General features: G+C 38.2%; 1 protein-coding gene across 1 annotated transcript in view; it reads left to right on the plus strand.

Moving 5' to 3' along the window:
• Positions 1-13,792, plus strand: part of ADAM22 (ADAM metallopeptidase domain 22) — a 128,813-nt gene that overhangs the window by 83,266 nt on the left and 31,755 nt on the right. Inside the window, exons 10-17 of the mRNA XM_041466624.1 lie at positions 359-430; positions 1,436-1,602; positions 3,537-3,621; positions 4,054-4,144; positions 5,944-5,995; positions 7,884-7,983; positions 10,716-10,787; positions 11,217-11,309. Coding sequence (XP_041322558.1) covers positions 359-430; positions 1,436-1,602; positions 3,537-3,621; positions 4,054-4,144; positions 5,944-5,995; positions 7,884-7,983; positions 10,716-10,787; positions 11,217-11,309 — 732 coding nt within the window. The remainder of the gene's footprint in view (positions 1-358; positions 431-1,435; positions 1,603-3,536; positions 3,622-4,053; positions 4,145-5,943; positions 5,996-7,883; positions 7,984-10,715; positions 10,788-11,216; positions 11,310-13,792) is intronic.

The following is a 13,792-nucleotide window of genomic DNA, read 5'->3' on the forward strand; positions in this document are numbered from 1 at the left end:
TTTTTGTTGCTAACTTCTGCATTGGCATTTGTGATTAATTTTAAAATTGGCAACAATAATGATAATGAAGACAGTAATAGAATTTACTGTTCTTATATCACTTTCCAGTTAAGATTCTAGGGTGCTTTCTAAAGAGGAATTAATACATCCTCACAACAGCTGTTGTAAAGTATATCAGTAATGTGCAATTCTGAGCAATTTTCTACTATTGGTTATAAACATTACACTCAACACAAGAGACAATACCTTGTGCAGGGGCTTTATTGTTGATATAATTGCTTTTTACTTCATGGTGTTTTGGAACTGGACTTTGTTTTTCTGAATCTGAACCTGTTACTGGTCTGTGCTTTTTTTACAGTGTAAAAAGCACCGCCTGTCAGTCGGCCATACCAACAGCTATGCCAAATCAGTTGTGAACATGGCTGATTTGGTAAGTATCACTCAGCTATATGTTCTTTTACGTGTGAGATGAGTCAAAAGATTCTTCTGATGATAGATGCAGGAGTTGTCAGTTCGTGATGTAACAATAGTAATGTATGTGAAGATCACAAATTTTCATCATTCACCTATAGAGCCTTTGACTAACATAAAGCATGAGAGGGGTTATTATGTTGTGGCTTTAAGCATTTAAGTATCCTGCTGGATTGGTCCCTTGAGTCTGAGTTTTAAAGAGCACCTGAGATATGACAGATATTTCTAGCACAGGATCCCTGTTTTGACAACTTTAAACCCAATAGACAATCTGAAATTCTAGTGCATTAAAATTTCTCCAGAAAAAGTGCACTTGAGTAAATGAGTTAGAATAGGGACAGACTGGTGAGCTATGTGGATTGTATTTATATATATGCTAACTCAGACAAGCTGCTGGTTCTTGTACCTCACCGCAGCAAAGTATTAGAAAAAGAAAAGTATTCCTAGAAGAAAATGTTTGAAAGCATTTGGTGTGGAGTGTTGACACAGCATTGAAAGGATGTCCCTTTTTTTGTGATTCAGCCAGCAGGAGTTGAAATACTCCTGTAGACATATATAACAGTGAAAATTGTGGCTTTATAGATCATTATTCTGCATAAGAGGGCCCTTGTGTGTCATTGGGTGAGCTGGCTGTTATAAAAGACGTATTAAGTTCAAATCTTTGAACTATCTGGAATGTAGTAATTTTTCAAAAATCACATTTTTCTTCTATGTACCTCTGCCTGTGTAGGCTAAGAGAAAGCTAAGAGAACTGATTGAAGAATTAAGCCTAAAATTTTGGTTTTACTTGGTTTTTATGTTTGTTGGTTTTAAAGGAGATAAAATCACCTACAAGAATGTAACGTGTGCTAGAATAAGCTAAATATTTAGTTATGTAAAAGTGCAAGCTATTACAAAAAAGGGGTGAACCTCACCTTTTTTTCTATTTGACATAATATATTTGTTCATTCTGTTAATGTACTAGATATATAAAGAACAACTTAACACCAGGATAGTATTGGTTGCCATGGAAACCTGGGCTACTGATAACAAGTTCACCATATCTGAAAACCCCTTGGTGACTCTACGTGAGTTTATGAAATATAGGAGGGATTTTATCAGAGAGAAAAGTGACGCAGTTCACCTTTTTTCGTACGTAACCTTGTGTGATGTTATATTACTGGGGTTTTTTTCTTTCCTTGGGGGTTGCTTCTCACAAGTGGCTGATGTATCTCCTTTCTGTTGTGTGTGTAATCCACAATAATTCAGAAAATAATGTTTCAGATGGGGAGGTGGGAAAAAAATTAATGCACAAACTGCCTGCCAGTGCAACTAGAGGTTTGACTCTTATTTTAATTTTAACATACTAAGCCTGAGCTGCATGCACTGTAATCCTTTGTTATTCTGTGCAACCACCTACTCCACAAGTGCAGCTATCTGAAGAGTCATGCATGGTTCCACCTCAGAGGTTGACTTCTTCAGCAGTAGAGCACGGATTATTTAAAGGCAGAACATTGTTTTTGAAGCCAATGAGATTTTCTGCTGAAGTGCACTATGGCCTGCTTTACTTAGTTGAATGACCTGCATGCTGCAGGATTGCTGAAGTGTTTCAGATCCTCAAAACAGTTGGTTCTCCCAAGATATTTGACCTATAAGAATACTAAACTGAGAAAAATGTTATTTTCTCTAAGTATCTTAATTGTTTTTAAAATAAGATTGATATAATAAAATATATTTGCAAAAATACAGGAGAGATACATGGCTGAGATTTTTGATCCACACATGACATGACAGATGAATATCTCTGTTGGAGTCCTTTTTTCTCTCTGCTGACTGTTTTAGGAGCCTATAAGAATAAACTTAACCTAAACACCTCACTTCACATGACTTCAGTAGGGTTCCAGGATACCCAAGCCCGGTATCCACCCTCAGAATTTTCGCATGTACCTAATTACTACCACTGATTTCTGCCTTGAAGAAAGCTAGTAAGATTTGCGAAGTGGTGCTTGCAGATTTTGGTTTCTCTGTGTCTCAGATCTTCATCTCTTAAATGGGAATCAGGTTTTCTCATATCCTTTTTGTAATTTCTCTGGTGGCATTGTAAAGTCTTTGAGGGGTAAGTCTGGTTCTTGTGAAAATGTGTGTAGTGACTAGGACAAAAGAGAGCCCAATTTGGCCTGTGGTTGGACTCTGGATACTACTGTAATGCTACTTCCAGTGCTATCCATAGCACCACCATCAATGATGTTTGTGGTGTTGCATTCATAGACTGTTTAGAAACAGCAGTTTCTGAAATTATGTCTGTGAGTGAAACACAGCCATGTTGGGAGGTGGGGGTAGCTGGTGTGATGTTACAGTGGTTACAAATGAACTTCCACCTTTAGCACAGTAAGCCCACTGTGATCCTTCTTGATGTTTTTCTCCTCTCACCTGAGAAAAATAATTTGCCAGATGGATCAGTACTCTCAGGTGGAGCAGAGTATATTTTGTCTCCAGTAACTAGCAGTTATTCATGCTGATGTGGTCAGCACCAAAGAGGTGATTAGATTTAGGCGCAGAGTGCATCTGTTCCTTGGATGAGATTGGCTGTAGTTCCAGGGAGTTTTCACCTACCTCTGCATCTTCTGCTAATGCATCTCCCTTGAGTTTTACCACATCAGCACTGCCCAATTAGACACGTGTTGTTTCACTAGTCATGAGCTGGGAGCATGGTGGCCTCTCCTGAGCTCTGCCTGGAGCACGTGCCAGCGGAAAGCACTCGCTGCAGTAGAATGTCAAGAAACAAGAGGCTGGACAGATCCAAGTGGTTTGGCAAAATAGTCCCTTTCTTCTTATATTGGGTAGTCTGAAAAGGAGCAGGGAAGATGGTATAAATTTTCTGGAGATAACTTGTCATGTGAGCTTTGTGAGTGGTTATCTGTTTTTCCCATTTGTTTTTGCATAATTTGCAGTGTAGTGGTGGCATCCAGCATTTGCAAATGCCAGCTTCTCATTTGGAAATCAGAGGGGTAATTACTGGAATAGGCAGGTGCAAAACTCGTGGACTGAGCAGGGTAAACATCTTTTTCTTTTCATTTTTATCAAAGGGGGAGTCGTTTTCAGAGCAGTCGAAGTGGTGTAGCCCACACTGGTGGAATCTGCTCCTTGCTTAAAGGCGGAGGTGTGAACGAGGTAGGTGGGGATACTGGTATGAGCAAAAAGTGGTGGAAATTTATCTGCAGGGAATTTATCAGTGCAGACATGTTCCTCAAAATATTTTGCTTTTTTTTGGCTGATGTAGACTCTTACTGCAGCTCTGTGGAAGGGACACTTCAATGAAGAGTGATGAGTGAATAAAGTCAATACACTTCAAATACACTTTAAAGCAAATTCTGCAATATCCTGTCATTCATATTTCCAGCCACAATGCCAAGAGAGAAACAGACTTTCTCTTACTTATTTTGTCTATAAGCTAGTGCTTAGTTTTCATCTGGCTACCCTGAAGTAAGAATTCTAACACTGCATATGTGATTTTGCATTTTTTTCCTTGATATGAGAAAAGCTTCACTTGAATCTGAGATACCTGTGTGTTGCTGATTACTTTCCTCACCTTATTTCTTTCAGTTTGGAAAGCCAGACTTAATGGCAGTCACCCTGGCACAGACCTTGGCCCAAAACATTGGCATTTTCTCAGACAGAAGAAAGCTTCTAAGTGGTAATTTTGTTTGCTTTTTCATTGTATCTCAAGAGAATTAAAAAGTAGAGGATCTTATTAGTGTCCTGTCAATGTCTTTCTGATATGTACTTTTTCCTTCTGTTTCTCGCAATATAGAAATATTTTTATTTCTTGCAGTAACATGAGAAGGGTCTGATATACTAGTTTTCCTCTATTTGAGGAAATCTTTGAGGAGTATACCCCTGCTTGTAATTTCTGACAGCACTGGTGTCACCATTTCTTCCAAAATAGACCATAAAGGTGCCTGTCACTTCCATTCATTTCGGGGAGGCTGGTGTCCCACCCACAGACCAAATGGCTGCCATCTTATGACACAAGGGTGGGAATTTACATTATTAGATCGGGGTATAATGAGGAGCCTCCTCAGTACTGTGGTATAGGACAGTTCAAACAATACAACTTTTTATCTGTTTTCCTTGATTGATTTGCTCTTGTATATTATCCAAAACCCTTGTTTCTCCTGTAGATTACCCAAATATCCAGTATTTGCTATTGCTACCATTTCTCTGCTGTAACCTTGGTATTCAGCTCCTTAGTTATCCCTATTTACCTGCAATGCTTTAATCTCCACCATTGTGCCCACAACAAGCACCTTGCCTTCCTGCTTCCATGTTATATGAAGTCCCAGCTTGATATGATTAAAATAAAAATACAGTTTTGAAACAATTTAGATAATTAACTGGAGTGTGGACTTACCGGATTGTGTGTGCTCATGTGGCCTACATTTAATAAGATAAATTACTCTATTGATTAGTGGATTTTTTCAGATATTGTAAAGACAATATATAATGCAGAGATAACTGCATTTAAAGTTTTTTGCAGATTATACAATATCATTTTTAAAAATAATCAGAAATGTAGGACTGATGCTCTATCCTACAGACATGTTCAGTATTCATTTTCCAGCCACATATTTTTGAGTGGATGTAGGGGCAGGGTAAAAGTGAAAATTATAATGGTGGCGACTCCCTTTCTTTATGACTGAGAAGGGTAGGACACTGTTTTGGTAGGGAGAGAGGAGAATGCAATTGTTAGACAGAGCTTTGTTTGCTTTCTAACTGTACTTTTAAAATGGAAACAATAAACTGGTGTTCATGTGTACAGTAAGAGAAGTTATGGAACGTGCAAGTGGAAAGCATTTCTACTGAAATTAAAGCAAGACACAGCTTTCAAAGTGGAGGATTGAGACCAGAGCCAAGTGATCCCAGCTGGCAGGGCAAAAGGGAGTTGCATGGGGGAGGAAGGGAGGAAGAGCCGAGGAAGAAGCTGATAGATCCTGCTGTACTACCTTGTGTTCATTGATCATTCCATGCTTTTTTTTGGTCTCAATTATTGTTTGGGGTTTTTCAAGGGAAGATTTGAAGATTTTCAAAATCACGTTACCATAGTCAAAGAAGAGAACTGAAAAAAAAAAAAAAAAAAGAAATTTGGGAAATGAGTATCATCACACAGGAGATGAGAAAGCTGACTCATGATTTGCAAGTGCAGAAGGCTAACACTGCAGTTTTTTTTAAGAGAAGGAAAGAAAAACAGGACATATTTTCAAAGCTCAGGATTGCACAGAATCATGTAGAGTTTTTAAAAACTTTGCCAAGGTGCACTGATACACTTAAACTAAGGTGTGCAATAAACCAGCAAATTATTCTTTCCTACTTCTCAGGAAATATGAAATGGAATTGAGTACAGTGTGCTTTTTACGATAAAAATTGTATTATTTTGGACTTACAAGACTCAAGATGTAACTTTTAATTTTATCTTTTTTTTTTTTTTTTTGTCAGGTGAATGTAAGTGTGAGGACATGTGGTCTGGATGCATAATGGGAGATATGGGGTAAGACAGTTCACTAGAGAAAATTCATGTTTTTCATATAGTGACATAAAGGAAAGATGTGAAAAGTTTTCTCTTTTGTGGTTCATCAGAATATTCTTGATGAGTCCATTAGTTATATACCATACAAAGACACCTTCAAAGAAATTTGAGAATAAGTGAGTTCATAAGAAGGGCATGTGAGGCTTTTTGGTGAATGCTGATTTAACTTGGAAAGCACAAGGCTCAACAGTCAAGTCAGGTCATTGCAGAGAAGCAGAAACAGGCATAGCTTATTTTGTCATGCAAGATTCTTACTAAGTTGTGGAAAAAATGACACACCCTAATTCTTAAAATCCTATAATCAAATTTCTGAGGCATGTCTCATTTTCAGTGTTTTTGTTGGAATCTTTCATCTTTCTCTATCATCTTTTATCACACAGTTTGTGTGATATTCTTAGAAAAACTGCCGCCGTTGGAGGCTGAGTATGTTCATACCCATGTGTAGTGTCACTGGGGAGATTTTAACATAATGACTGGTGAATCAGCAAATTTTTGCTGGTGGATGAAATTTGATGCTTTCAGAAATATATTCAGACCCTAACACTTTTTATTACAGGCCTGTCTTTTATCATGCATATGAATTATAGTCTAGTTTTAGATATTAATTACATTGTATTCTAGTTTTAGATATAGACAGGGCTAATTTTTTAATTAATTTTGAATGGATCCACAAATTTTCACAATAGCTTTGTGGTCAGAAAAATTTTGAGCAAAGTGTGTCTCATTCAAACCTCTTTGAAAGTGTGAATGTGTGCCCTTTTCATCTTAAAATATCTGAAAACATACCTGGTAGGATTTTTCTGATTTTTGGTAAGTTAAAAAACCAGTCTGAGAGGCATTTTTGATTCTTATAAAAGTTATAAATTCCTATGTTAGGGCCTTTAAATTCTTTATCTGAAGTTCAAACCTTTCACATAATTTGGTACATGAAGAAGCCTTGTATTTACCTAGCTTATTGCCGAACTTCGGTGAAATCCACAGCCTCTGTAGTGTTTAGACCAAATTCATGAGCATTACAGATGGAAAAAGCCAATTATGTTTTGGAAGCTATCTCTCCCAGCAGTGCAGGATAGCACTTTGGCTAATATTTTTATATCTAGTGGTGAGCTGATAGAGGAAAGCCCTTGAGACTCCAAAATCTCCTTGAAGCATAAGTAGTTTCAGGACTATGGACCTGAATATAAAGATCACTGCAGTTGCCTTGGGAAAAGTTATTTCCCTGTGAAAAGGATCCATGCAAATATTCTATGCATCACATTGTTTTTAGGTGGGGCACGATGCCTCAGGGGACCTCTATACTCAATTGAAGTTTACTGAGTGGGACACATGACACAGAGGGAAGCTGAAATGTTAGGTGGTGTTTGCTAGAAGCATGTTTAAAATGGCATAACTCTATTATATAAAAATTCTGTGAGTCAGGGGAACCGTTTTCCTCTAAGAGAGAAATAAACTATAACCTGTCTTTTTCTCCTGCAGTTTGTATGGGAGGAAATAAATGTATTTCTGAGATCAGGCCTGTTAGTGGAACAAGTCACGCTTGTGCGAACTACATGCTGTAATCACATTTGTGCTGTTTGGCATATAAAAACTTAGTGAAATATTCTAGAATTCTCACATTCCATGAGCTCTGTGCCATTGTTGAAATTTCCTTGTTATTTACTGGAAGGATTTTCAAATAGAAAGAAATAGAATAGTCAGATAGACTTATAAACAGATAGTCACTCTAATTCTGAGCAGCATGTTTTCATTCTTTTTCTGAAGTATAACGTTATATTTCTTCTCTTTCTAGAAAAGAAAATGCAGTGTAAAAAGCACCAGAGAAAGTAATCCTTCTACCTTATTTTGTTAGGTACTATCTTCCAAGCAAGTTCTCTGAGTGTGATATCGAAGAGTATCATGAATTTTTAAACAATGGAGGTGGAGCCTGCCTTTTCAATAAACCAACCAAAGTAAGCATTACATTAATGTTTAATATTATTTCTATCCTATTGCTAATTTTGATGAAACAAAGAAAAATGAAAATTATTGTGTTGGGAAAAACCCCTTTATTTTTGATAGTTCTGGTTCTTTCTAAGTTCTAACTATTCTGGTAACATATGGGTGTAAATAGTTTAGTTCATAGTAGTTTAGAAGTTACTTTTAAATAAATTTCTAATACAGTGGTTTCACGTCCAGTAGAGCATTCACAGCCTCTGATTGAGAATTATTCCTCACACAATTTGTTCTGAATATTGTGAATACAATACAATTTTGTATTTACAACAGCTCTGCAATGCAGGATTTGCAGCAGTGTTTTGGTATATTCCTACTCCATTCACTGAAGCATGTGTTAAAAAGTAAAGCAAACAGGAAAATGATCTTGACTCTTTTCTATATATCATTAATGTTAACGTGTATTTAATGGCTGTCTTTCAACAAGCAAAGGAAAAGAGGGTAAGGCAGAAAGACAGTCCAATATGGAAAAAAGACTTATCTGGTAACTGAAGTGGTCACAGATGTAAAAGAGAAGAAGGTCAGTTCAGGAATGATGCATGTCCTTCTAGCGAATGTGAGAAAAAGTGCATCTTCTTACAACCACAGAATTTCCATAAAACTTAAAGAGGAGAGAGAAAACATAAAATCTGGACAAGCTGAGCTTGCCTGTCTCTTAAAGGTCTCTTTTGATGAAAGAGTCTATTATTAGAAGTGGACAGAAAGCACTGTAATACATTAATAAGGTGTAAAATTTCGTATTTAAAATGTACCTGAGTTTTAGAAGTTTGCTTTTTTCCATCCCATTAAAGGTGGAGAAATACTGGTAGATGTATTTACTTGCCAAGTGTATTATGTATACAGTGTAATGTGTCTTACTTGGTTTTATTTTAGTGTTTGTGTTCATTTACACATCTGTCAGTTGGAAAAAAACCCCAATTACTTTCCTTTCAATTTAGTTTGGCAGGACTTTAGGTTTTTTTTGGTTTTTTTTTGGATGGCATGCAGAAATGTGAGTTAGATGTGGAAGCCAGGGTGATCTAGTTTCTTTTGTGCATTGTGGTTTGGGTTGGTCTAAAGGTTTTGTCAATGGATGTCTGTCTAATTAACAATGCTGTCAAAGATATGTTTCCTAGCAGGGGTGGTGAGACAGAAACTTGTTTTTGTTTTTCAAGTATTATGAGATAAAGGAAAGCTGATGTGACAAGGTGCAGTGTTTGGCACTGCTCCACTCTTAGATCAGCTATAATCCCAAAAATTACATCAGTGGCTGCTGGAGCAGATTGAACATATGCTCTTTTCAAATGAATGGATGAATGATATGACTTTGGGGAAAGGTTATCCAATTGCTTTTAATGTTTGGGTTTTTTTCCTTCAATTTCATTGTTAGCTGTCTCTATGTGCTGCAGCAAATTGGCCCAATATTTCAAGGCAGAATTCTCTGTCACTGCCGTCTCTTTGTCTCTTGTGCAGCACACTGAGACATATTGAAGAAATTAAGCTGTCTGGAAAAATACATAGGAAACAAGCACTTTTAACAGCTCTTTAATGATTCTACAGGCTTGCATACATTTTATGTTAAATTCTACTTATGCATTGCATGCTGCAGTCAAATTTCCATTTCAATAGGGGATGTAATAATAATCAGCCAGTGCCAGGCTGTGGTTTGTGGCACAGTGAAGTACGTGGGGTGATGCTCCATCCTGTGGGCTCCTGACAGAAAGGCAGCAGCCAGTGAGAAATGCTCTACACTGTGCACGATGTGCTTGTGCAGATGGCTCAGGAGCAGGGTGATTTTTGGAATGGTCCTAGTTTAATTGGAGAACTTGAAGGCTGAGCTGCAAAATTTTAGTCTGGTGACACGCTTAAATGCCTTCTCATTTATGTAATAAAAGCTACTATTATGTTTTTTTTTTATGTCCAAAGGAAAAATATTTTCTTTTAGAAGAACTTTAAAAGTTTTAGGAAGACAGAAAAAATTAAACTGGAAAGGACAGATTGTCAGTGTCCCTTAGGAGAGGTTATGGCATACAAATGTAAAGATTTTGATCTTTTAAGTTACAGTCCAGTGGGAAGGCTGAAAGGAAAGGGAGGAAACCTCAGCAATACTTCCTGTGCACATCTGCCTGTGTGTAATACATACTTACAGAAAACTGGGAAAAGTTTCCAACTGTGGTAGAGGAAAATGGAAAGAAAAATCCAACTGCAACAAAAACTGCCAAAGAAGCAGAGCATCTCTCCCTCCCAAGCATTTCTGAGCCACATAAAAGGACTACTTTTTATGGCTATTACTTCTGAACTTACAGTGCAGGCTTTAACCTTTCAGCCCTTGTCACTTGAACTCCAGAACAACAGCAGTTGCAACTGCTATGAAGATAATGAAATTGTCACATCCTTAATTTTTTTCCTTTATTGTCATACCTTTTGTTTTTCATTGTAACTTCTGCTCAAACTGAATTTACTGTAAAGCTGACATCTAAGCACAGAAGATACCATGTGACTCAGCAGCACTGCTGCATTAATTTTCAGGAGTGTTCATTCTCTGTATGCTTCACTTGTGTTGTGTCACTCTGTGTCTCCCTGAGTCGTGGGAACTGTTTTTCAGTTAATGCATTTGAAGTGCTAGCTTAAAAACCATGTTGCACAGAGCAAATATGACAATGACTACCTTAAAAGAGACATGCCCTTTGATTTCTGAATTTCCACGCAGCTTCTGGATCCTCCAGAATGTGGCAATGGCTTTGTGGAAGACGGAGAGGAATGTGACTGTGGGACAATAGCGGTAAGTGCAATGTACTTTAAATTAGCAACTAGATTTGCCTGAGAGTTGGTACTGCACATTGCTGCTGTTAATGATAAGTGGAGGAAGACAAGCAGGGTGAAGGTCATCTGCCCAAGGATTCATAGTATTAGCTGCCTGTGCAGAATCAGACCTTCAAAGGCATGAAAGAAAGCATTTTCCTAGATGGAAACACTTGTCAGTGCTAAGATGTTAGTATTTAATGACAATATGAAGTTAGAAAAATTATTTTCTGTCTTGCACAGGAAGCAGCAGTTTCATGCTCCACAAGTATATGCCTTTTTCTGCCTCCAGGTACCTAAAAGAATGGAGAAAAAAATCTATTCAGGTAGTGTGCTAAGATGAGAAGTATTAAGAGCTTGGGGTTCATGTGCTTTTCGCATGTATTCTGTTCTGTGTGTGTGTTCCCAGGAGTGTGCCAGTGAAGGAGGAGAGTGCTGCAATACCTGCACCCTGACCGCGGGCTCCCAGTGCAGCAACGGGCTCTGCTGTCGGAAGTGCCGGGTAAGGGCAGTGACCTTCACTGTAGCAGCCTGGTGGGAATGCATCCTGGTGTCTGCAGGCACTACACCACATGTATTTTCCCTCGCAGACCCTGTGATTACTCTTCTGAAAGCTTACCTTTTAAAACTGGCTGAAATCTGATTTTTCTGAGGCTGTACTCTATCTTTTAGGCTTGGCTTTTTGGGGCAGGGACTGTAATCAAATGCAGAGGTAAATTGAATCCTTCCAGTTTCAGACAAGTTTGAATCAGGTTGAAGTTCTATGAGATCTCATTAGACATCCTTGCTTAAAGGATACATTAACCATAAAGGTTTCATTACATGCCCTTTTTTTTCACTATGAGGATGGTGAGGCACTGGAACAAGTTGATTAGAGAAGCTGTGGATGCCCCATCCCTGGGAGTGATCAAGGCCAGGCTGGATGAATCTTTGACCAAGTGGAAGGTGCTCTTGCCCATGGCAGTGGGGCTGGAGCTAGATGATCTTTAAGGTCCCTCCCAACGCCAGCCATTCTGTCATTCTTTGAACATGCACACCCTTATCCAGGTGCCACTCCCAATGCCATATTGTTGCTCTGGATTTGCCCCATGAGACTGAATGGGAAAATCATACCACAGAGTGTCTGAGGGAAGGATAGAGTAAAAAATCACAAGAGCACAGCCAGCAGAATTACTCAGAAGGATTCATCTAAAAGACACCTGACTTCAGTTTCAGTTTGGTCTGCCTGTGTGTCCTTATGTTTGGACTGACTGAAATCCCATTGAGTAAAGGGAATCAAACCCTATGTAAACTGTAAGTTATTCTTCTTGATACATCAGTAAATAGTAAAAGGAGGTTTAACCAGATCGTGGCTGTAAGGGAGCCATGTTAAATATGACTTCAAATAGTTGTTTGTACTCATTTAGTAATAAAGATTATTAGTATTAATGTAGTTAAAACTGTGGTGTACTATGGGTGATATTTTTATCTTTGCGCATTTGAGGGTTTCATTCCCTTAGGAGGATCATTAATAATAACTGTGGAACACATTCTTGACTTTGTGCTCATCCTAATGTTAAAAAAAGAAAAAGCACAGATTATGCTGGAACAGATCACATTTCCCTAAGCACATTCCCTTTTAAAATGTAATAGTAAAACATATCAGCAGATTACCAGTGTAGGTGAATTTTGCTCAAGAATCCAAGTCATATAGGCACCATATTAAAGACTATCAGAACAAAACAAAACTTTTGTATACCTACCTTATTTTTTTGCAAATGAGAGAAGGGTTTATCTCCTTTCAGAGTGGCAAGGGTGAGTGAATGAATAGAAAAGTAGAATTTTACTACTGTGTTTATCAGGACAACTCAAAAAACTATATATAATAGCTCCCAAACTTGAGGTTACCTTCCCCTGTAATGTCCTGCCTGAAAGCAGGAGTGAAGGAGGGGTTGCAAGCAAGACATGGTTATTATGCATCCCAGAATCCTGTAGTATCTCTGACAACGTTGGTGTCTATCTGCATTTTTCCAGTGACTGGAAGAAAAAAGAAGCTGAGGGCTTAGAAAGTACCATAGTCCAGCTCTTCCACTATTGTGTGCCCGTTCACACCAGCTTGGAGTTAACAGCTGTCCCCCGAAAAATGCATGTGCATGCAGATCAAAAAAATAAAATAAAAAAATCACAGGCCTGCAAAATGAACTGGGTATCAAAGTCTTAAGAAAACTTTGAGGAAAAATAAGGACTCTGTAATATGTCCATACCAGAAACACTAGTAATTGCCTAAATGAGATGTCTTCCTTCTTTTCCAGGTCTTGAGACTTAACACATAATTCTTTAGCCAAAATGTCTGTATTAGGTCACTGGTACACTTTTCATTGTTAAATATCCAGTCCCTTAGAAAAGGGTGTCAAACTGTACAGAATTCAGTACATTTATTAATAGTTCCTGTTCTGCAACAACAATGGGGGATTAAAATAACCAAAGTGTTTATATGTAGAGCTCTGCGGTGTTCTTCATCCCTAGAGAGAAGATCAGGATGACTTCTTCTGTTCTGTAAAGAAGAGTAAAATAGTCCCAAAAAGGCATAGTGACCTGGTGGGATAATTGTCCTGGTTTAAGGCAAATTTGAGAGAGAACCTCTGAAGGGTTTCCTCTAGAAAGCAAATTCAATCAGACCCTCCCCCAGCTGGTTCGGGAAAAAGACTTCCTTGGAGAAAAGTGGAAAAATGAATAATGCTGCCAGCCACTGCAGTATTGGTTTGGACACTCCCAGGGGTCCTCTGTCCAGGAGAGACTTCTCCTGCTCAGCTCCACAATCTGTGCCCTTGAGAGGGGGTACCTCAGAGAGTGGCACCACTTGCACCAGTAAATGGCTTGAGTGGTGCAGCATACACACCAGGGAAAGGAGAGTCTTCCCACTTCAGTCAGCACGTGAATATTTCCCATTTTTTATTTTAGATAAAACTGTAAGGAAGTATTGCATTTAAGGCAAGATATGGAGAA

Source organism: Pyrgilauda ruficollis, unplaced genomic scaffold, assembly GCF_017590135.1.
Source record: "Pyrgilauda ruficollis isolate IOZ18807 unplaced genomic scaffold, ASM1759013v1 scaffold2, whole genome shotgun sequence".
NCBI classification, from domain to species: Eukaryota; Metazoa; Chordata; class Aves; order Passeriformes; family Passeridae; genus Pyrgilauda; species Pyrgilauda ruficollis.